We start from the raw sequence: 25,498 nt of genomic DNA, 5'->3' as shown, positions 1-25,498 counted from the left end.
AAGTTAGTTGAAAGACTAATCAACATGGGTGTTGTCAAGTTTGGTGACTCATCTAGTGCAGAAAATCCACTACCCAATCATGATTGATAATAGATTGAATGCAATGTATAAAGAAGTGGTGGGAAACGATCACATCAATGTCATATATGAAGACACACTTGAAAAGGAACCTTGTTAGACATCCACCCTTATTAACTTGAGAGTGTTCTAAGTAATCGAATTGTAGAAGAAATCTCTGTAGCATCTAGAGCTTACTTAGAGTAATGTTCAGAACACACTTGTTGCCTTTAGCCTAGAGGCAATAAGAATTCCTTTATGAAATAGGCTCATGTCTGAACGTCGTTATTCTAATAAAATACATTTTTGCATTTTTCATTCTTTTTGAATAATTATTCTTTTATTCTTTTGGATTTTCTTCCACAATCATTCTTTTATTCATTCATAATCATATTGTATAAATAGTTATTCATCAATTTATATTCTTTGATATTTATTATGGGTCCCCAGATATCAATAGCATGAGTGATGCTGTTACAGGCTCAGAATTTCCTTTTGAGCGAGACATGTGTTTAGAGGGATTTCATGACTTTGAAAATGACATAGATTGTAGCTTATCTCTTGACTTGTTGAGGATGGTAGAGCAAGAAGAGAAACAAATTTACCTCTTGAGGAGACAATGGAGATTGTGACCTTGAGGGAACATGCATGATCGAAGAAACAAAGCAAGTCGTTGCTGAGTTACTTTAAGAATTCAAAGATGTCTTCGTATGGTCATACCAGAATATACCTGGATTAAGCACTGTCATTGCAATCTGAACAACAACATGATATCAGAAATTTGCAGTATGTTCAAGATTAATATCATGAATGGTGCAGTGAAAGCTTTATCGGGGCAATGCCTCTCTCTTTAGTTTATCACGGTTGAAATTCTCCGGGTATTGGCTGAGTAAGTTGGGTGAAGCAGAATGGGTCCAATCGTGATGTGATCAGTTGAACTTGATCGAAGGAAAAAGGCTAAAAACTATTCATGGTCAGATGTACCAGAAATGAATTATGCGAGCCTATAACAAAAGGTTCATCCTAGAGAATTCTACGAGGGTGACCTAATGTTGAAGATCCTCCCTCTACAAAAAATATTTTGGAGGGAAACGGATGCTAAATTATGTTGTAGAGAAGGTCTTTTCCAAAGGAGCTTTGATTTTGAGCAAGATGGATGATAAAAACCTTCAAAGTCCTGATTCAGTCAAGAAATACTTCATTTAAAGAAGGAGATGACCAAAATAAAAACCCGCAAAGGGCACTTTGAGTTTCACAAAAAAAACAAATGTGAAAAAAATAAAAATGGAAAAAGTAAAATGGAGAGGCTGAGGTGAAAACCCGCAAAGGGCGCCTTGAGACAAAATGGGATTTGAGTTGAAAACCTGAAAAGGGCGGCTCAAGATTGGGGGCATGCGGTGATCTTGCTATACCTGAATCAACAAGAAAGAGTAGGCGACATCTTGGGACATCGACAAAGTGCTGTAGATCTCCTAAACACATGTTAAACTCAAAATGGTTCTTAGTTTGTACCGAGAAGTTCAAGCTGCGATATCTGAAGCACCTAGTCTTCATATTACTTGTATTGAATTTGTTTGTTCTTGAAATACTTTATTCTTTGCTGTTCTTGAATATTTTTTTCTTTTCAAGACACTTACTCTCAATAAATTCTTTTTCTTCTTTTATCATATTTGATAATTTATCCATTGCAAGTTATGCCCCAAATTAATTCGTTTCTTAGTCAGTATTATGATCTTTGTGCAGGCATGTTATATTAGAATAATGATTAATGGACTAATAAACTTTCACAAAGGAATTTTTTCATATTACTCTGGAAGTTTCTAAATAATACAGTAACCTGAAACAGGACTATTGTCTAGAATACACCAAGTTTAAAAGTTGAGATGGCTAAGAAGAAAAAGTCTAAATTAAGACTGTTATTTCAGATTTTGTTGGACGAGATAACAAGAGATCTTGTTGGTGAACAAACAAGTAATGATCGCCAAGTGATAGGAAGAAGTTCATTTTGAAAAGAAAATTCTTCATTTGTACATAAGCATTTGGTATGACACCCTGGGAATGGTGTAAAGATCCAAAGAGTTTCAAATTCTGTATTCTTGAATTACGATAAGAGTGGATTGAGAAAAAGTTAGATTCTTCTACCCTTGGGTCACAGCGGGGGAAAGATGATACAAATTTTGCGTCCCAGTGGATTGAAATTTGAAGTTCACAGTGGGGGCAATCTAATCAAGTGTTTCTTTGGAGATGCCAGCCTAGCAAAAAGGTGTTGTAGCACGTCAGCGATAAAGCCTTAATAAACTTTGAGTAATAACTTGAATGATAATGATAGATCATTCTCGAAAAAATGACATTCTACATTCATTCAAATGTCATTCATACATGTCTAGTTAGGAGCATTTGATTCATTTCGATCATGACATCCTCATCTTAGGCATAATTAGGTTCATTGTACAGGTCATGTTCCTCGGAGAACAGATTGGTGAAATCAAAAAACCCTATCTCCCTGGTCAACAGTGGAATAGATTGAAGATTGTGAATCCTATCTCCCTGGTCAGCAATGGAATAGGTTGAAGATTGTGAATCGTATCTCATTGGTCAGCAGTGGAATAGGTTGAAGATTGTGAATCCTATCTCCCTGAGCAGCAGTAGAGTAGGTTGAAAATAGCAGATATTGTCTTTCTGTATTGGCAACGAAGTAGATTGAAGATACCAGCCTTGTCTCCCTGAGTAGTAGTGGAGTAGGTTGAAAATAGCAGATCTTGCCTTCCTGTACTGGCAGTGAAGCAGATCGAGGACATCAGTCTTATCGCCTTGACGTTGCAAAGAAAAAGATTGAAGCCACAACGGCGAATATTATTTCCCTGGCGTTGTAGCGGAGCAGATTGAAGCCACGACGGCGAATCTAATATACCTGGCGTTAAGGCTTGGATTAGCTGAAGTGGAGCGGATTAAAGCTGTGGGTAGTGAATCCTATCTCTTTGGCATTACAGTGGAGCAGATTAAAGCCGCAACGGTGAATCTTACTTCCCTGGCGGTGTAGTGGAACAGATTGAAGCTACGACGGCGAATCTCGTTTCCCCAACATTGAAATTTAAAAGATTGAAGCCGCAACGACGAATATTATTTCCCTGGCATTGTAGCAGAGTAGATTGAAGCCACAACGGCGAATCTTATCTCCTTGGCGTTAAGGCTTGGATTAGCTGAAGTAGAGCGGATTAAAGCTGTGGGCAGCGAATCCTATCTCTTTGGTGTTACAGTGGAGCAGATTAAAGCCGCAACGGCGAATCTTACTTCCTTGGTGGTGTAGTGGAACAAATTAAAGCTACGACAGCGAATCTTGTTTCCCCCACATTGCAATTAAAAAGATTGAAGATATTAGATCTTATCTCCCTAAGGTTGCAGTGGAGCAGACCGAATAAACAAGTCTTATCCCTCTGAAGTTGCAGTGGGGCAGACTGAAGATGGCGAATCTTATCTCCCTGAAGTTGCAATGGAGCAGGTTAAAACTAATAATCCTATCTCCCTGAAGTTGCAGTGGAGCGGATTAAAACCACAGATCTTAGCTCTCTGAAGTTGCAGTGGAGTAGATCACATCGGGTCTTATTTCCCTCAAGTTGTAGTGGAGCGGACTCAAGAAAATGAGTCTTATCCCCTTGAAATTGCAGTGGGGCAGATTAAATAAACAAATCCTATCTCCATAAAGTTGTAGTGGAGTGGATTAGAAGGATGGATCTTGTCTCTCTGAAATTACAGTAGAGCAGATCGCATCAAATTCATCTTTAAGTTGCAGCAGATCAAGTTGAAGTTATAAATCTTATCTCCCTGAGGTTGCAGTGGAGCAGATTAAAGATAGCAAATCTTGTCCCCTTGAGAAACTACATCTCCCTAATAATTCAGTGGGGTAGATTGAAGCACTAGTTCCTATACTTCTGAAGATGCAGTAGGGAGAAATGAGGCTACTTGAAGAAGAAGAATACCAAGGTCCAGCACGACCGGGCAAAGTTGGGCATTTTCAAAGTCTTTGCTTTGTTCCCGTTACACGATAACGAGCAAAGAGGGGCACCTGTAATTGGCCCAATTTTCCCGGCCTACATGAAGCAAATAAAACGACCAAGAATACATGGCCCAATTTAAAACAAGGGCTCAAATTACAGTTGGCCTATATGGCCCAGACCCAAAACAAGACGAAGGCCCGGCATTTCCAGCACAAGGGAAACCCTAGGCAGTTTTCCACATTCGCGCTGCAGCCAAAGTCCCCGCACGAGCCACGTTCACCTGCACAGAAACAACAGACATGGCAAGAAAATCAAAGATTACGAATCAAATATGAGCAAGATTTGATTCTTTATGTTATTGTTTCATAATGGCTATAAAAGCAGATTGAAATAATGTAATGGTGGGTGGAGAATCAAATAAAAAAGTAAATACTTTCACGGCAAAAAGAACAGAAGACCAAAGAGCAAAGATCAATCAAGAAAAATTAAAAGGTTGATTTTTTTTTTCGTTTTGTTATTTTCTTTTTTTTTGTTACTAAAATAAAATAAAACAAAAAAGGGCAGAAGAACTTATCTTTGCCCGCTTCTGAAACGCCGTTGTGTTAGCTGAGGTTCATCTCCGAAGATAGACGATCGGAAGTCGAAGGGTTCCGAGGGTTTTTGGGTATTTTTTCGTTAATTTTCGAAGGATTTGAGCCTAGATTCGAGTTAAGAGGGACAGAGAAAGCTGAATAGGTAGTTTTCCCCTTTTCTGGCCATTACAGACGGCGGTGCCGGCGCCAGAGATTGGCGACCGGCGCGGTGGCCGATGATCAGCCGGTGACCAGACCTAGGCCAGACGACTCGGGAGGGGGAGAGCTTTTTTGAAGGGTTTTCCATTTTTTTAAAATGTAATGAAAAAATGAAATTTTTTGTTAATAATTTTGGCCTAAATAGCCAATTGAAACGGCACCGTTTAAGTCCCGGGTCGACTCGAAACCGACCCGACCCGGCCCAGGATCTGCGTGTTTCTTAGCAGAGGGGTAAATTCCGCTTTTAGCCCCTCCGCCTTTTAATGTTTTTACAATTGAGTTTTTGTTATTTTTTAATTTCGCCTTAAATTTATTTCTAGTCTCAATTTAGTCCTCTTTGAACGCGCCGTTTCGAGGAAAAGGGAAAATTGCCCTTCCAGTCCCTCCATGATTATATGCGCGTTTAATACGGTCCTTTGGGCTTTATTTATTTGCGGATTTACCCTAGATTTTTTATTTGCAGTTCAATTTAGTCCTTTTTATATCTTTCTTAAAATTAGTTAATTTTAATGATGTAATTATTATTATTTTATCTATTTTTTAATATATATATGTATATTTATTGTTTTCTTATGTACATATTTGTTTTTTTCAACTAATGTTTTCCTCATATTTATATATATACATATATTTATTTTTTAATTAATTTTGATAATATAGATATTATTTAATTATTTTTAATATATTTTACATGTATACATATTTTTTTTTCAAATATTCTATTATACTTATATATATATACGTACATATTTTTTTATATTTTCGAAAATGTTTAACTATCTACTTATATTTTTAACACATATTTTATAATTTATGTATATATATGCATATATTTATATTTTTTTTGTTTTCATAAATGCATTATGTATTTTATATATATAAGTTTTACAACCCAAAATTTTATTTGTAAATCATATCAACATTTTTAATCTTCATAATTTCTATGTGTATATTATATACCTTCTTTTCTTTATTTATTTTGCTTGCTTTCTTCATTCGCTATTTAATTGTGTTTACATTTATATTTCTTATTCATTTGATATTTTGCATGTCATGGATTATTTTTTTTATATATATATTCATTTTGTTTATTTATTTGTTTATTTTATTTCTATGTCGTTGTTGTATTTGTTATTGCGACATTTATACATACATTCAATCACGTCATCTTTTTACTCCAATTTAAAAATAGAACTTTTCAAAATAGAGATAATACTCGTATTTAGGATTTTCAAGAAAATTGAGCCCTAACGTATTGGGTTCCAATTTTCTTCGTTAAATCTAACAATCGAGAATTGCTCTTTGATCAAAAATAAAATGAAAAAGCTTGTTGTTGGGAATTTAATATGTTGTGTCCTAACGCATTGGATGTGACGTATTGATTTCTCGAGACAATGATTTTAAAAAATATATATATATTAATAAAGGAAATATTCAATGTTTGGGATGTTGAGAAATTGTGCCCTAACGTATTGGGCTGCGATTTAGTCAAAAATCTTAAAGAATTAGATATTCTTTTAAATTTTATCACACAAATCTTTTGGACAAACTCATCTTGAAGAAATAAAATATCGTGCCCTAACGCATTGGGTGTGATGTTTTCTGTTTCAAAATGAGGGAGTCTTAATAAATAATTTAATTAAGGATCGTATTTTTAACTCTCGACGTTAAGACATTAATTAATCAATTTGGTACCATTTTTTGGGCGTTACGAGGGTGCTAATCCTTTCTCGAACGTAACTGACTCCCGGACCTGTTTTTCTAAAAACTCGTAGACCAAAGCCGTTTTAGGTGATCCAATCACACCTTAATAAAAGATTGGTGGCGACTCCCAAATTTTCATCGACAACTAGTTTTTATTTTTTTTTAAAAATAAAAATGGTTTTGACAAAGTCCAAAACCCAAAACAGTCCAAATGTCCAAAATTTACAAAACACTTAAATCTCAAATTAAAAATGAACATAAAACTTTAATAATCGAGCTCACGTTGCAATGACCCGCCTAAGTTTGAGGTTTACTTAAAAATATCAGTCAAACAAAATATGAGTTTTCGAAACTCAGTGTGTAACAAATAACTTAACAATTAATTTATATAAGACAAATTTTACAAAAACAAAATCATGTCAGAGCATAACAGATACAGACATGCTTTCTTACCCCCATCCGCTACACACCATCTCCGACCATCCCAGCACACCATATGGGGTATGAAACATCCATCCAACCCTACACACCACTTAGTGCCATTAAGACACTTTTCAGAATATTTGCAACTGTGCTGTCAGTATAATGGGCGAGATATCGCCTCTCATAGAAACACTTCCACTACATATTATAACTCATCCCTGATGCAGATATAATCAGAACAGAAATCATACATGCTACAGTTATACACACATGTCATAACAGATAGCCTATTACAAGATTAGCTTATCATATGTTATCTCAAATTCACATACATATAAGAGAAGTATAGTAATAAATGAACGGATTTCATGTTTTATAGATTATTTGATCACATACCTACTCCACGATAGGGCCCACAATCGATCGGAATGATGTGTGCGGCCCTGGGGAAAATTTTAGAATTTTGGGCCTACAAGCTCGTGTTGCCCACATGGCCCAATTGGTCAGCCTGTATGGTCCACATGCCTATGTGGTCCACGTGGCCCAACTAACCCAGACTGTGTGTCGCACACGGCCCACCACACGACCTGGCACACGACTGTGTGGCGTCAACAATACTATTTTTTGGCTTTTACCGTTCACTGATTTTCGAGTTTTTTGTTACACACCTTGGTCAAAAATCCGATGCACGTTCAAAATCAAATATTCTAGTACCTAGATTAACAAATAATACAAATTAATAACCGGGAAATTAACAACTCAATGATCGACTTAATAAATCCTACAACATACGAACCCAATAACTGAAATGAACAAACCCTACCCAATAGCAAAATACTCACCTCTTATCACTCAGCAACTTGAAACAAACTCAGTTCGTTGGAGAACCCAATGTCACATGATCCTCTCCTATTCATAATACACGTAAAAATTATGTTTCCAACTACACCTTTCATAACAAACATCGAAAAGAACCAACCGTCCCCCAAAAGACAAATCCAACAATAGGACTTAAACCTTACCCCAAGAGACAAATCCAACAATGGAACTTAAACCTTACCCAACACCACGAACCCACACAGGAGTGTAATAGTAGAGAAGGATTTGAAGCACAGGGGTTATGACAATTTCAGCTTGGCAATTGATGAAAGAAGAATAAAAAATGACAAGAAATTATTTGGGAAAGAAACTATTAAGAACGGTGTAATAACATACCAAAAGAATGGAAGGGAAAAAAATAAGCAAAATAAAAAAAGTAAAAAATAAAAAAATTTCAAAACCAGGGAGAAGTATAGTGGCGTGAAATGGGGAGTTACAGAAAAAACAATTGTGGGGGTTTGTTTTGGGTGATATACTTTATTAATTTTTTTATTTTCAAAAAGATACCAAATCCTATCCCCCAACTAATCAGATTTATTTCTTAGAGTTAAAATTTAATCCAAACTCCCCCACCGGCTTGTTAGAGAATGGGAAAAAAATAAAATATTTATTATGCATACGAAGACTCAAACATAGAACCTTAAGAAGATACACTAAGCACTTAACCATTTAACCAGACCAAATCACACGACAACAATCAGCAAATCAAAACTTAAATTTTTGGGGCATTACATATATTCACATTATACTCTTTCGATTTTCGCTCATTTAGTGAAGTCTCATTTGCCCGTGATTTTTTGTCCATTTCTTTGGAGGAAAATTTCCATATAAATATTTGTGTGTTTGATATTCTTTACTCTTACTTTTATTTTCTTGTTGTTTATACGGGTCGATCCCCAACAAAGGGTACAAAGCTTGGTTCGAATTCCACATATTGACACATTCATAGATGGCAATGAGGTTCGATATAGAGAAGTTCAACAGTTACACAAATTTCGGTTAAAGGAAAGTTTGGATGATGACAATTCTAGTTCAGAACAGCTTGAAAAAGGTTATTATTGGGAAAAAAAGCCTAAAAACCTAGATTAGTCAAAATGGGATGAGTTTGATGAGAAGACCTTGTCTGCAAATTAGTTATGCCTCACAAATGATGTGTTGCAAAAGGTACTTTCAGAGAAAACAACAACAGACTTATGGAGAAAGTTAGAATCCCTATATATGATAAAGTCTTTAGAAAATCGTTTGTGCTGAAACAACTATTGTACACATTCCGTATGAAAGAAGATGAGTCCATTAGGGTTCACAGAGAACGTTGAGATTCAAATTGATGATAAAGATCAGACCATGCTATTATTATACTCTTTGCCCCCTTCATATAAGTCTTTCAGGGAAACCCTGATTTATGGGAGAAATAATATCTCATTCGAGGAATTGAAGGGAAACATGTTGAGCAAAAACAAACTCGATAATGAGTTTGGTTCAGATAGCAATTCAGGTTGGAAACCCTCATCATCTATTGCGAGAAGTAAACTGGTTCAATGTCAAGAAATCGAGACAAGGTATGTGGATACTATAAAAAAAAGCCACATTAAGGCAGATTGTTACAAACTGCAAAATAAGAATAGCAGGGCTGCTGAGAGCAACGAGGATGAAGTAGCTAATGCTAATACGACCGAAGACAAGGGAGATGATTTGTTATTGGTGTCTACGATCGAAAGGTCTAAGTTTACATCCGAGTGGATCCTAGATTCTGGGTTCTTTCCACAAGTGTCCCAATAGGGACTAATTTTCCCCATATAGTTTAGTTGAAGTTGGAGTTGTGTATATGGGGAATGAATCACTCTGTAAGATAACCAGTATTGGTACCGTCCAGATCAGGATACACGACGGAATTATAAGGACACTGTCAAAGAAAAAACCTCATCTTCTTAAGTATGTTGGACTCGAAAAAGTGCATAATCGTTGTCGAGTCAAGCGACATTAAGATATCTCGTAGAGCTTTCATTTTGATGAAAGGTCGATAGTCTATATGTCCTTCAAGGTTTAATCGTGACTGGTGTAGCAACAATTCCTCGACAATTACGGAGTCGGAGCTGACTCGATGTCAGTCTAAGAAATTTGACTCATCAGGTTAGGTAGTGGATCTGCAATTAAGAGTTTTTCAGTTTTCAAGTTCAAACGTCGGTTTGGACTTGGTAAGTATCCTACAAATGTTTAGAAAGGCCTGTGATGGGCTTGAAAAAAGAGGTATGAGAAAATACGAGTCATGGTGGAGATTTGTGGAGTGTGCCTCGTATTTACAAGCCAATGTCGTGACAAAACAACCACGACGTCCCGATGAGAAGATTGGTTATGTCCCAACGACAGAAAGAACAACGTCCCAACGAGGAGCATGCGACGTTGCGACATGGTGACATGTTCCCCAATTCAACCGGATTTTCTACTCCTAATTAAACTCTATTATTGTTTCCCAGTTAAACTCTAAGTAGTCTAAGTTATTTAGTCATATTTAATCTACGAACTTAGTCTAAAAAAGGGGTTGTTGTAACCTAGAATAATAATATTCATCGTTTTTGAGATTGAGAGAATTTTGTGAGTTTTGGGAAATTTCAGATTTTAGCCAGAGTCCTTTGTTCTTTCGAGATTTAGGGTTATTTGTTAAGATTATCCTCATCTTGTACTCTTTCGGTTTTTGCTCATTTAGTGAAGTCTCATTTGTCCGTGATTTTTTGTCCTCTTCTTTGAAAGAATTTTTCCTCGTAAATATTTGTGTATTTGATTTTCTCTACTTCTATTTTTATTTTCCCATTGTTTATACAGGTCGATCCCCAACCATAACTCTTTCAAAATTTTGTCTAACACATTCGAATCATAACGCTTGATTTAAACCAGCTTAAACTTCTCTATCAACAATTAAAACTTTGTGCTAGCTTTCTATTCCCCCCAATATTTCCTTTAATCATGCTGATTTGCTGTCCGTTAGAAGTTGTAGAAAAAAAAGAAAAGAAAAAAGGTGTTGGAACTTTTTTGTGTCCAAAGAAATGAGGGCAAGTTAAGCTAGTTTCACGTGGGACTGACTATTAAAATCCGAATAAGCAAACATCATTTAAGGTCAACGCCGACCAATATGGATGAAATCATGTTATTAAGTTAAGAAGTGCGGATGCCCATGCAAAGTGTGGTGGTATGCCCTTCCCAAAGCTTTCCATTCTCAACTTTGCTTCAAGAATACCGTTGAGAAACTCAAAGGTCGGTGCACTAAATCATAAATTATGCTAACCCATCATAAAAAAATAATTAAGAACAGTAATCGTAGAGGTACACTATGGTTTATATACAAGGAATATGATACTTTGATCAGTCATATTCTGTCATCCACTTTCAAATATCTCTTTTACAAACACTTTCGACCGGAATTTTCTGATATAGTTAGATTCTTCTCAGCCTTTCAGCCAAGGAAAATGACGGTAAGCATATATTCATATATGTCTTTTAGGATTAGTATGTTTATAATTCATTTGGTAATATTGGTTTATATATATGTTCTCAGATCATAGAGATGAGAGTTCATATGGATTGTGCTGGATGTGAAAGCAAGGTGAAAAGCTCTCTTCAAAAACTCAAAGGTTGATATATATACCACAAAATTATCAATACGTAATTATCTTATACTTAGTTGTTAAATAATTGATAATTAACATTAAGGATTGTTCAATATGCACACAGGGGTCGACGAAGTCGACATCGATATGGGCATGCAAAAGGTGACGGTCACCGGACACGCAGACCAGAAAAAGGTTCTTAAAACTGTCCGAAGAACCGGTCGCCGAGCCGAGCTGTGGCAGCTACCCTACAATCCAGAGCACCACAGTTTTGGTAATCACTACTACAATCAACACCAATGCAATGGCCCCATGACATATTATGCACCTCAGCCTTCCTCATCTTACAATTACTATAAGCATGGATATGATAGCAATGATCCTTCTTATTATCGTCTTCCGGTTCATTCAACCATTTTTGGTCATCAAACAGGTTCAGCTTTCAGTGATGAGAATCCTCATGCTTGCTCTATAATGTGAAATTAACTCAAATAAATATATAATTAAGAAATAAATGCTTTGCTTTAGGCTAAGAATGATAAAGTTGTACTTTTGTTTTGGTTTTTCATTATAATGTGGAAGCATATATTTTCTTTTAACTGTAGATGTGCAATCAAATATGTTTTCCTGGTTCAGTGTTAATTAGCTCCAATTCATGCTGTGTCAATGTTACCCTTAAATTGAATGATCAATTATCTTAAAATTTTAAGTTTATAGGAAATGGTTAATTAATAAATTTAAATTTACATGGCACAGTTCGTGTGCTAGTAAGATAAATTTGTATAGAAAAGTGAAATATAACCTACTGCAACGATTATACTTGAGAAATTTATACTTCTATCATTCACCCTGCTCTCAATTGTGAGCACACAGTTTACTTCTTGAGGTGAGTAAACACCCAATCTCTTTAGAAGTCGAACAAAGAAACTAGAAAATAGACGCCCTGTTAGTGCATCAGCAACTTCATCAACAGCAGGAACATAGATACTTGAATTAGGCCTTCCATAATCACGACGAAGCTAGGAAATTTTAGTTGAGGGTCAGACTAAGAATATAAATTGTTGGGGCCAAACTTAAAAATTTTATGTAAAAAGGATCAAATTGTATTATTAAATAGTAAGAGGGCCTCAAACTACAATATGCGCATTTTATCTAGGAGGATAGGTAGGGATGGTAATGGAGCTGGGTGGGGTAAATGTTACTAAATTCACCGTCGCTTCAAAGTTGACATGCTTTGCTCAATCACCCGTTCCGTTTCACTATGAATATATAATTTTGAAAACCATTATTACTTCTTTGATGTTGGATACATCCATCCCTATCTCACCCCTCTTTACTCCACTTTAATTTTTTTTTCTACTTAAAAAGAGAAAATTTGTAAACATAAACTTCCTAGTGTAAAACCTTCCTCGCATATCTTCCTCCAACAATAAAGAGACTTATTCAGGAGCTTTAGATAAAACCTGTATTTCAACTGAGCTTCAAGTCCCTTTCTAGCAAGTTTATCTGCAACATATTTACCTCTTTTTGAGTTTGTCGATCTCTTTAACCAAAGCTAGATTACTATTGTTTTCATCAGCCTATCTTATTGTAGAGGGAAGTTGGTTCTCGGACTCTCAACATGGTATCTGTACTTTAAAAATATTTAATATGATACTTAAACTATCAAATTATGCATTAGTTGGCATCTGCATTTTTATAAAATGTTTAATATAATACTTTGAAAATATTTAATGCGTGGTACTTGAATTATAAACTTGTGTTTTATTATGACCTATGAAAATTCGACAGAATTTTTTTTTTCAAATCATCAATTCCACATGAATAATATAAATATTATGTGAAAAGATAAAACAAAAAATGGTAGTTGAAATCAAATTATTCAACCTCCCATTCAAGCTCAATAAATCAAGTACCATAATAATACAAATATTGAAAGTTCAGATATCACATTAAATATTTTTAAAGTATAAGTATCACATTAAACATTTTATGAAAATACATGTATCAAATAATACATAAATTGATAATTCAAGTACCACAATAAACATTTTTAAAATACAGATACCATATTAAACATTTTATAAAACATCAAATATTACATTATTCCAAATTTAAATGCTAATCATTGAAAATACACTCATTCCTTCCAACATAATATCCCGAAGAATTTATTCCACTAAATATCCTTAGCCTCTAATATTTGATTCATTTTGCAAATTCGAGCAAAGTGAAGTCTGAAAATCAGCAGTAAAAAATCCCTGTTGTGCATCTCTTTGAATTGGGCAGTCTCTAAGCATGTGAATTACAGATTCAATCGTCAAACCACAGTAAAAAAATATTAATTTTTCTGGTTTTGATTTTTCCTCCCAAGGAATTTCATCTTCAAAATTAAAAGTTGATTTTTTTACGAGAGTATAATGCGCATTATCATCAAACTGTAATTATTTTTTAGAATTATGACATTGTTGAACGGGATAAACATATGAAACTAAATTTACTAGTGGATGTTGACATTAAATTATTAAAATTTTTTAAATTTTTAAAAGATTTAATAAATATTTTAAAAACATTGATTTTACATAAAAACATAAATTGAAAAGGATGCAATTTTTTAATTGACTGCAAACAATATTCAAAGCTGCCCTTCTTCCAATTTGATACATTATTAAGGGCTCCATACAAAGAAAAGCAGCTAGCGACTTTCCAGAATTTAGCAACAGATCAAACTAGCCATGAAAACAACCATGGAATCCAAAGCCCACGGCCGTACTATTTTAATTACCACATACAAGGTGTATTAAACAAGACACAGATATAGATAGATAGTATTATTACAACCCGTTTGCTGCTTTTGTCTTTGACATGTTCCTGGTTTTATCTAACAGTTGCAGCTTGATCCACACTTTCACCCATTCTCCTTTTCGGCTCCAAAATTGATCATCTCAGACCCCTCAACCATGATTTTCAGTGTTTGTTAATTCCCATAAAAGCACATCAAAGAGAACTTTTGTTTAATTGGTAAATAAAATTTGAACGCAAGCTTGATTCCGATACAAACATCTTCACTGTGGCAACTCCGATGATGACGGTCTTAGTGCTGGTTTCCTCTGAGTAACCCAAGTTCAAGTTCCTACTGCATCTGCAGTATTCAAAATTCAGGTAAATATATTGAAATGCTCAGTTAGATTGGAACAAATCTTCAGGTTTCAAATTTGTTCTTCTCATCATTTTTTTATCAATATATACCATGCATGCATGTTTATGAATATCAGTTTAAAAGAAATCTGTTTGACAATTATGTTTAACATATATATTTTGTACATGCTCGGAATATATATAAAAAGATTCCAAGCGATATTCATTATTTGAGTCTGCATTTTTTATTTCTGGATTCAAATATAGATGTAGATATCTAAATCTAAATTAAACTAATTCCAAAATACTTAAATTTTACTTCCAACAAAATTTGAACACATAGTTTCTTATACATAAAATCATGTTTAACCATCAATATTTGTCCTAAACTTTGATTATAATTTACACAAATTAACAAATTTCACATAAAAATACAATAATTTTTTTTCAAAATTAAACATAAAAACTAATAATAAAATTAAATTAACTATTTTACATATTTTTAAATTTTTATCAGAAAATGATATATTCTTTAATATCTTATTCTTTTAAATCTTATTATTTTGTACCCATAAACTTAATTCTAGAATAAAATTAGATAATTGGAATAAAAAACTTGTCATTATGGCTTTTGTTATTTGATGAAATCAAATAGTTAAATTACTTAAAAATTTATTAATATTTATTTAATTAAAATAAATATTATACCTACAAGTGTTGGGTGCAGTGATAAGTCACATTACACTTCTAATGGAGAATACAAATTTGAACTTGTGATTTGGACAAGTGTTAACAGGACAGAAGGTGTTGATCTCCCTCTGACTCCACTTGAGATAACGCCTTGGTTGACCATCTATCCCCAATCAGAGGAGCGACACCTTCGGTTATCAAAGGTCATTCGCTAGATATTCAAGCCCTCTGCTCCTTGATAATGAGATGAACACCCGCTTCTGAGGCACCTGCTTTTATGAAATGTAACCTTATGTTCCTTGAACCAAGCACCTCCTTAATTATATGTAAGCTTAAACTCTATATGTATAATTAACTTTATGATAGATTTTAATATATACAATTAGCATTATATAATTAGTAATTGTTATGACTTTTTTGTTTGGAATTCTTATGTTTAAGTTGTTAGTAGTTAGATATATTTAAATTTTTATAAAATTGTTATGCTTAATTTGTTTGGATTGTTATTTAACTACTTTTATTAATTGTTTTGCAATTATTTATTGTTAATTATGAATAAACTGTTAAAAAATAAAAAGACAGAAAGTAAAGAACAAAGAGAATGAGAGAGCAAAAAGAGAGTGCATTTTATTTATCAATGGGATATATTTACAATGCTTCTCCAAAGTCTATATTTATAGACATAAGAAGTATAAATAAAATAGAACTCTACTTTCTAATTACTATTAGAATTTAAAGTACATCAAAACTTACCATGGTCAATAAAATACGCTCTCTCTTTTGCTCTCCTATGTTTTTGGTTCTTTACTTTCTGTCTTTTTATTTTATAACACGTTATCAGCACGATCCTCTTTTATTTTATAATACAGTCACTCCAAATCTGTTACTCAAGTTGTTGTCGATTACCTTGAGCTATTGTAATTTCAATCTTCAATTGAAGCCTGCACACTATGGGTAATCATTATCCAAGAAATTTATATAATCCTTATGTGGGTGATGACGATGATGTTAAATATCTTCAAGAATATTTTACTATAATTTATTATATCATATTTATTATAATTTAAGACTAATCATGACAACATGAATAGATAGATTCTGATTTGAAATCCACGCATGTTTGCGATGGTGATTATGAAATAAAGAATCTATTGAGATGTTTATAAGTCCCTCCTACTAAATATGTTGCATTCCCCGAAGTGGATGCAAAAAAAAAAGATATAATCATGGACCACTAAAAGTGGGAACATAGTAATAAATAAGAGAACAATGAGAGTTCTCAAGATAACTCTTCAAGGGTTAAAGATAACTTATGTTATCAATGTGATATAAAATATTATTGGTCACATATGGCGTATGCCCAAATATTTTGTTTCTATTATTCTTTGAGTAAGGATATTAGAATGTAGTAATGAATTCTATCATTACAGATAGAAAATATTTATCTTATTTGGTACTAAAACAAACAAGTATTATTATAATATTTAATAGTACAAAATTAATTGAAAGCTCCAAAAGAGCTAATACATCAATATCTAAAAAGCACCAAATTTGTGATGGCTAATGCATTAGTTTTAAAACATATTCATAATAATGGATATCATATTGAGATTATGAATGAAGAAAACATTATATTTCATATAAATCACTATTGTTATAAATATCTATTTTGAATGGATGAAAAAAAAGGAGGATTAAGCTATTGATTTGATTTGAAGATTTCGGCATATTCCCTTAAGCAAATATTGCATATAATTGTTTGGAAATTATATTTTGTTGACTTAGCGACATTATAGACTTCACATTGAGTTAGACATTTCCAGTAGTAAATGTCATAATAGTACTTATATGTGGATACAAAGTAAAATGAGTGACAGTAAAATTATCAATTTGTTACAATTTTTTATTGACATTATTAGTGCAATTGAAATGCATGTTAAAGTAAACCAGAAGTTTATTGATACAAATACATTTACTATTTGGCGTGACCAGTTAGACCATCCAAGATCATATATGATGCGAAAATTAATTGAGAATTCATATGGACATTCATTAAAGAACTAGAAGATTCTTTAATTTAAAAAATTCTAATTTGTTGCTTGTTTTCAATGAAAATTGCTTATTAGAAACTCACTAGCTAAAGTTGAGATTTAATATTTTTCATTTCTGAAATGAACATGGGCTCATTCATCCACCATAAGGATGATTTTGATATTATATTATTTTGGTAGATGCATCTACAAAATAATCACATATGTTTTATCAATTTGCAATTTGTCGTTTGCAAGATTACTTGTTTGAATAATTAATTTTAGATCATGCAATTAAGACAATTTATCTTACTAATACTGATGAGCTTATATCTCAGTCTTTTATTAATTGAGTTTGAAAAACTTTTGTAAAAGTTTGTTATTTATGTGCATAATGGTTTAGAGAAATTATTGATTGAATGCCTCTAATTAATGTCTAAACCATTAATTATGAGAACTAAACTTCTCATTTCAACATGAGATTATGTTGATTTACGTGCTGTACGCATCAAGCTAATAAGTTTTAAATACTCCCCATCATAATTGGTTTTTAGTCAAGAGCTAAATATTTCTCATCTTTGAATTTTTGTATATGAATATATGTTCCAATTGCTCCACCACAACACACAAAGATGAGTGAATCCTCAAAGAAAGTTGAGAATATATATTAATTACAAGTCTCATTATATTATTATATGTTTTAAATGTATTGGAGATTCAATTATGACATGATTTGTGATCACTATTTTGATTCGATAGCTTTCCCGACATTAGGGGGAGATAAATAATAACTTGTAATGAGTTAGGGGGAGAGTAATTTGAACCAAAAGTTCAACAAGGATAACTCATTACAAGTTCCAAATATGAAAATTCTCATAAAAGAAAATAATAAATCTAGATGGTCATATAGTGAAAGTAGGTGCTTCAGAAGAGACCCAAGACATAACTAATAAGTAAAACTCTAGAAGAGATTCAGGTACCCAAAACTGAAGATTAAAATAGTGAAAATAAGAGATCTTGATAAATTATGTCAATTCAAGAAAATATGGGATCGATAATAAAAATGGTTGACAATGGTTTTGTATGCAATATTATTGTTGAAATAATGAAATAAAATGAGGGTTTTGAATAAATCTATTGAGAAATATAGATATGGAATAAATAGAAAGACACAACCCAAATACAATTAAATTCGTGGAGTTTTTGGACCAGTAGTCCAACTACCTAAATGTATAAAGCCACTGAGGGTACAAATGAAGTAGTTTTGCAAAAACAGAATAAAAATATGAATTTTTTTTGCTAAGCCCTAGCATTGATTATAAAAAGATATAATATTCTTTTGCTGTGGATGCAATAACCTTTAGGTATATTATTAAACTGACAATTAATAAAATATTTAACTTGCGTTTAATGGTTGTTGTTATAACCTTTTTATGGACCACTATATAGTAAAGTTTATATTAAAATCCTTGAAGGATTTAGAATGCCAGAAGCATATTGAAATTCTTGGGAAATTGTTCATTTATATGAATTGAAATAATTGAACATATGTGGTATATTTGACTTTGTAATAGCCTGTTTTCAATGAAATCGGAACAATGGTTTCGGGATCACAAATCCGAGTCCGGAAGAAAAATTATATTAATATTATTTCATAGTCTGCATTATGATAGAAATATCATATGAAAATCTCGATAAGAAATTTACCAATTACATTTTAATCTGATAAAAAGGACCAAATTGCATAAAGTCCAAAAGTTGAATTCTAGTAGCTAAATGGATCAAATAGCTATGGAATTCAAAATTTGAGATCCTTATATGGTAAATAGACCATTTAGAAGAGTTAGTAGATAAGGATGATTAGTCATCATGGGAAATTAAGAAAAGTAAAAGGATTATATTGGAAAGATGATAAAATAAAGATGATAAATTAATTAAATAATAAAATATCATCATTTCATCATCTTTCCTAAAAACAAAATACATGGAAACCCTAGTTATGAAGCTTGAAGATGGACAAGCTTATTTTGCTTAATTAGGTGAGTATTCTTGTCCCGTTTTTAATGATTTTTATATTTTCGATATCATAATAGCTTAATCTAGCTATCTCGGGGATTAATTTGCAAAGCTATCAAAGTACTAGGGTTTTTCCATGGATGAGTATAGTTGAATTATGAAGTTTTATGGTAGAAAATGAAAGGTTGTTGAAAGATAAACAACTTTTGTAAAGAGAATTTTGATGAAATTATGATTTAGAGACTAAATTTAAAAGATGATAAATTCATTGAAAAATTTCTAAATTTTATGAAATACATGGGTTGCTATTGTGATATATGAAAATCGACTAGGCTTGGAATAATGATTAAATTGTATGAATTTCATTTTCAAGCCTAGGGACAAAATCATAATTAATTAAAAGTATAGGGGCAAAATAGTAATTTTCCAAAGATGTGTATTAGACTAAATTGAATTTGAATTGTATTAAATTAAGCTAAATTTACTCGTATAGATCCGGATAGACACAATACGGAGTTAGATCGATGAAAAGAAAAAGTGTCGGATTAGTAGCCTTTGTATTCACGAACATTGTCGAGGTAAGTTCGTGTAACTAAATTGTATGTTTATATGTTTAAATTCAATTTTATGTTTGTGAAAATGCATGATTTCCATGTATAAGAATTGATCACATATCCGAAAATATCCGGCAAGTACCAAGTCCCGTTTGAACTGAAGAAATTCGATGGATACAAATGACATTGTCATTAAGGGTTCCCGATTGGTTGTGGTCCTGCATGTGTTGCGGACACACCACAGCTCGCAAGAGCGTCCCGTTATTAGCTCTTATGAGCATCTCGATATTGGCTCTCTTGAACTTCCTGATATTTGGGTCTCACGAGCTTCCCGTTATTTAGCTCTTATGAGCATTCTGTTATATGGCTCTTATGAGCTTCCCGATATTGGCTCACATGAGCTTCCCGATTATGGCTCTTATGAGCTTCCCGATTATGGCTCTTATGAGCTTCCCGTTATATGGCTCACATGAGCTTCCCATAATATGGCTCGAAAGAGCTTCCCGATTATATGCTCACATGAGCATTCTTGAATATGAATTGATGAATTACAGTTTTGTACACTTAGTATGTACTACATGTGTATCTATCGATATTTTAAATGTTTCAACGGGCAAAATTCTGATATGAAACAATATGAGTATGAAGTGATTTATTACCCATATGTGCCTGAAATAGATGAAAATAATGTTACTTGACATGTTGAAAAATAAGATGAAAGATACATGTGGATGAAACTTGCCTGACGACTATGTACATTTGTGATTATGAGTTATTATATGAATTACATGACCAACATGCTTGATGAGGATATGTGTTTAGGCATTTGACCAAATTGGTTTGAGCATGCTTAGTTTGCTTACCTTTAATGTAATTTAAATGGTAAGTTAAATTCTATGTTATACGAACTTACTAAGCTTTAAAGCTTACTCTGTTTTATTTTCCCTATTTTAAAGTAATTCAGAAGCTCGTTGGGTTGAAAGCTAAGCAGAGATATCTCACACTATCCATCAGCTCATTTCGGTATAAATAGTAAATTAATTTTTAGTTATAATGGCATGTATAAGGTAATTTGGCCAATGTTGGCTTATAAGTATTTTGTTGTACATTTTGATGTGCATATATATGGCCTTATCATACTTGATATGTGTTTGAAATAGTTGAATGATTTTTAACCAATAGCCATATTGAGGCATGGTTTGAGTTAGTGTAATTAGCAAAATGTGCAAATATGTGCATATGGTTAATTTGGTAAGTTTGGACGTTTGATATAAGCTATGAAATGCTAGGTGTAAAACTTGATTTTGGCTTGAATTGAAGGTCTTGTTATGGCTTGTGAATGTACATATTGATGAGTTTAAGTTGATACCACAATGGGTGAAAATGTGGCTTGAAAATGACCTATTTCGTCCAGACGGGCATGTGTCTCAACCGTGTGTGACACACGGCCTAGCACACAGGCGTGTGGTTTGGCCATGTGTCCCATACATCTTTAAAATTGCAAAACAGAATACCCATAATTATTTACACGGTCTAGCACATAGGCGTGTGGCTTGGCTATGTGACCCCTGCACCTTATTTATGCAAGTCAATATGCTCACACGGCCTAGCACACGGGCGTGTGGCTTGGCCGAATGACCCAAGTCAGTAAGCTCACAAGTTTGAACACGAGTTGGGACATGGTCATGTGTCATTATTTCGAATGTCTACACGGCCTCAGACATGAGTGTGTCTCTTGACCGTGAGAGACACACGGCCTGGCCACACGGGCGTGTGTCCTCTGCACATTGGAAAAATTTTGATATTTTTTGAAAAAAAATTTGAGTACCCGATTTAGTCCCGACTCATTTCTAACATGTATTTTGCGTCTCGAAGGCTCACATAAGGGACAATATGATTAATTTCTTATATGATTGCTAAATGATATGAGATGTATGTTATATGTTCTGCAAATTTCGGTAATGCTTTGTAACCCTGTTTCAACGATAGATACAAGTTAGGGGTGTTACATTTATTGGTATCAGAGCTACGATTTAGTCAATTCTTAGATTAATGTGGCATATACGAGTCTAGCTATACATGCTATTATATAACATGTGATAGTTTGATATCTCCTGACCATTTTAAAACATGTTTTTCATATAGTAATGTCATCCAACCAAGCTGATTCTAAAGAAGCTAAAAGTAATGCTCAAGCTTCTGTGCAAAGAGCAGCCTTGAGTAGTAGAAGGCCCGTATCTGAGGGCCGAGGAGGAGAGGCTAAAGAAACCTTTTTCCAAATGATGAATGAATGGTTTATTGAATATGTAAGAACAAATCTGACTGTACAACAACCTCCACCCCCTTCTGTTTCTCAATCGGTTCCCGATATACCACAAGGTATAGAACTTATTAGAACTGGTAAACTTTCTGTTGATAAAATCCATAAATATGGGGCAGAAGAATTCAAACCTACAGCTGAAGATAATCCCGAAAGAGCTGAGTTCTAGTTAGAAAACACTATCAAAGTTCTTGATGAACTATCTTGTACACCGGCTGAATGTCTTAAATGTGTGATGTCTTTGTTAAAAGATTCAGCTTATCAGCGGTGGAATACATTGATTTCTGTTGTGCCAAAAGAAAGGGTTACTTTAGAATTTTTTTCAAATTGAATTCAGAAATAAATATATCAGTCAGAGGTTTCTTAATTAGAAACATAAAAAATTCTTGGAGCTTAAACAGGGGCATATGACAGTATCTGAATATGAACGAGAATTTGTCTGACTGAGCAAATATGCTAGAAAATGTATCCCAACTGAAATCGCAATGTGTAAGCCATTTCAAGAAGGTTTAAATGAAGGCATAAAATTGTTAATTGGAATTCTTGAATTGAAATAATTTCTTATACTGGTTGACCGAGCTTGTAAAGTTGAAGAGCTGAGCAAAGAGAAAAGACAAGCTGAAATTGAGGCCAAAACTTCAAGTAAAAGATTTATGGGAAATTCATACCAGTCAGCCTCGAAGAAATCAAAAAAGTATCATGACCATTCTACTACCTTTGCAGGATACTCAGGTACAGATAAAGGTGCCCGACGCTCCAATCCAAGATCTCAGTCTACATCTGTAGCAAGTGCGGGAAGTGTTAAAAACATTAAACCCATATGCAAGCATTGTAACAAGTTACATTTTGGTGAGTGTCGAATAAAAAGTAGAGCTTGTTTTAGATGTGGTTCCTTTGACCACTATCTGAGAGACTGTTCAGAGAAACTTAAAAAAGATACCACTCAAACTTCAAGGCCGAGTAACCCCACTACTAGAGGTAGACCACCTCGTAATCCCAGCGATGTGAGTGGTAGCTGAGGTACAACAAAATATTCCACCGTAAGATCCGAAACACAAGCACCAGCTAGGACTTATGCTATTCTTGCACGTGAGGATGCTTTTGCACCAGACGTTATTACTGGTACTTTTTTCTCTTATTGATACTGATATAACTGCTTTAATTGATCTCGGTTCAACTCATTCATATATTTGCATGAATTTGGTAACTAATAAAAATTTACCTGTTGAGTCCACTGAATTCGTGATTAAAGTATCGAACCCCCTAGGCCAGTATGTGATGGTTGATAAAATTTACAAGAACTGCCCGTTAATGATACGAGGTTACTGTTTCCTGGATGATTTAATAGTATTATCGTTTGATGAATTTGATGTGATATTGGGTATGGATTGGTTAACTCAGCATGATGCTGTGGTAAATTTTAAACAAAAGCATATTGTATTGAAATGTCAAAATGGTGAAATGCTCAATCAGATAAAATGAATGGGTTGTCCAATGTGATATCAGCCATGTCAACACAGAAATATGTGAGAAAAGGTTATGATGCTTATCTTGCTTATGTATTGGATATTAAAGTGTCTGAGTCAAAGATCAAAACAGTGCCAATGGTTTGTGAGTATCCTAATGTGTTTCCAAAGGAGTTACCCGGATTACCGTCGGTCAGAGAGGTCGAATTTGCTATAGACCTTGTACCAGGAACTAAGGTGAGCAAAACTCGATTCGACTCGAAAAAATTGAAAAAAATCAAATTTCGAGTTAAACGAATCGAGTTATTCGAGTTAATCGAGTTATTTGAATCAACTTGATTTTTTTTTCAAATTTCGAGTTCGAATCGAGTTGAGTTTTCGAATTTGAATAACTCGAATAATTCGAATATCAAACTATAATATTTTACATTTTTACCCCAAACTCCCAAACCTTTTTACTTTTCCCTTAAAACTTTTACTCCTTCCCACTTCCCCCCCAAAACTTTTACTTCCCTCCCCTCCCAACCCTCCAATCTACCCAAAATCCATTTCCCACCAAAATTTTACTCTCCCACTTACTTTTTCTCAAAATTTTACTCCCAAAAACCCTCACAACCTTTTATTTACCCCAAAATTTTTACTCCCTCCCACTTTTCCCCTAAAACTTTTATTCCCTTCCCATCCCACCTCCCATCTACCCCAAACCTTCCCCCCTCCAATTTTTTTTAATATTTTCCCTCCAAAATTTTACTCCCCCTATTTACTTTCCCTCAAACTTTTATTCCCCAAAACTTTTTATTTTCCCCTTAAACTTTTACTTCTCACTTTTTACTCTAAAAAAAAATCAAAATTATCCAAAAAAATCACTAAACATAAATAGTAATAATTTTATTTATATCTACTTTTTATATTATTAAATTAAATTTCACATTTTATATTATTTATATTATTAAATTTTTTAGTCATATTGAATATTTATATTAAAATTGAATTATTAATTATGCCATAAAATATTCGTGTTAAAATTTTATATTGGTATCAATTTCACATTTTATTTCTAAAATAACTTTTATTAAAAAATCATATTTTTACATTTAATATATTTTTTAATTCCAAAATACATAGTGACAAGAATCTGAAGATAATTGAAACAAATAAGCAAGCAAAGAAGCTAACCAGTATATAAAAAATTAATAAATAAATTATGAAGTGATGAAAGTTAATAAAAAATTTGATTAAGGTGGACAAATTTTATTACGATGGGTGACAGTGGTTATAAGGACCAAAAATTATTTTTTAAAATTCAACTCGAACAAATATATTCGATTCGATTCGATTCGAATTTCATCTCGCTCGACTCGATTCGAGAAAATTTCAAATCAAATTAGGATGATAAAATATGATTCGTCAACTCGATTAACTCGAATTTTTTTATTTGATTCGATTCGATCGAACGCTCACCCCTACCAGGAACAACACCAATATCTATAGCACTATACAAAATGGATCCTATAGAGTTGAAATAGTTGAAAGCATAGTTACAAAAACTGACTGACAAGGGTTTTGCTGTACCTAGTTTTTCACCTTGGGGTGCACCGGTTCTGTTTGTTAAGAAAAAGGATGGATCCTTGAGATTATGTATTGATTATCGACAGCTCAATAAAGTTACAATCAAGAATAAGTATCCACTGCCTCGCATTGATGATTTGTTTGATCAGTTGAAAGGTGCCACAGTGTTCTCGAAGATTGGTCTTCGTTCCGGTTATTATTAGTTATGAGTGAAAGACTTGGATGTGCCGAAAACAACCTTCAGAACTAGGTACAGGTATTATG

At 33.4% G+C, this 25,498-nt stretch overlaps 1 protein-coding gene across 1 annotated transcript; it reads left to right on the top strand.

The window, feature by feature from the left end:
* Positions 1 to 11,181: 11,181 nt before the first annotated feature.
* On the top strand, positions 11,182 to 11,987 carry LOC107956657 (heavy metal-associated isoprenylated plant protein 28). The gene is made up of 3 exons (XM_016892240.2): positions 11,182 to 11,316; positions 11,400 to 11,475; positions 11,576 to 11,987. The coding sequence occupies exons 1-3, from the start codon at positions 11,311 to 11,313 to the stop codon at positions 11,929 to 11,931; spliced, it is 438 nt and encodes a 145-aa protein (XP_016747729.1). The 5' UTR covers positions 11,182 to 11,310; the 3' UTR covers positions 11,932 to 11,987.
* Positions 11,988 to 25,498: the final 13,511 nt, after the last annotated feature.

Source organism: Gossypium hirsutum, chromosome D07 (assembly GCF_007990345.1).
Source record: "Gossypium hirsutum isolate 1008001.06 chromosome D07, Gossypium_hirsutum_v2.1, whole genome shotgun sequence".
Taxonomy (NCBI): Eukaryota; Viridiplantae; Streptophyta; class Magnoliopsida; order Malvales; family Malvaceae; genus Gossypium; species Gossypium hirsutum.
Note: the sequence above shows the minus strand (reverse complement) of the source record. Positions and strands in the feature narration are given on the sequence as shown.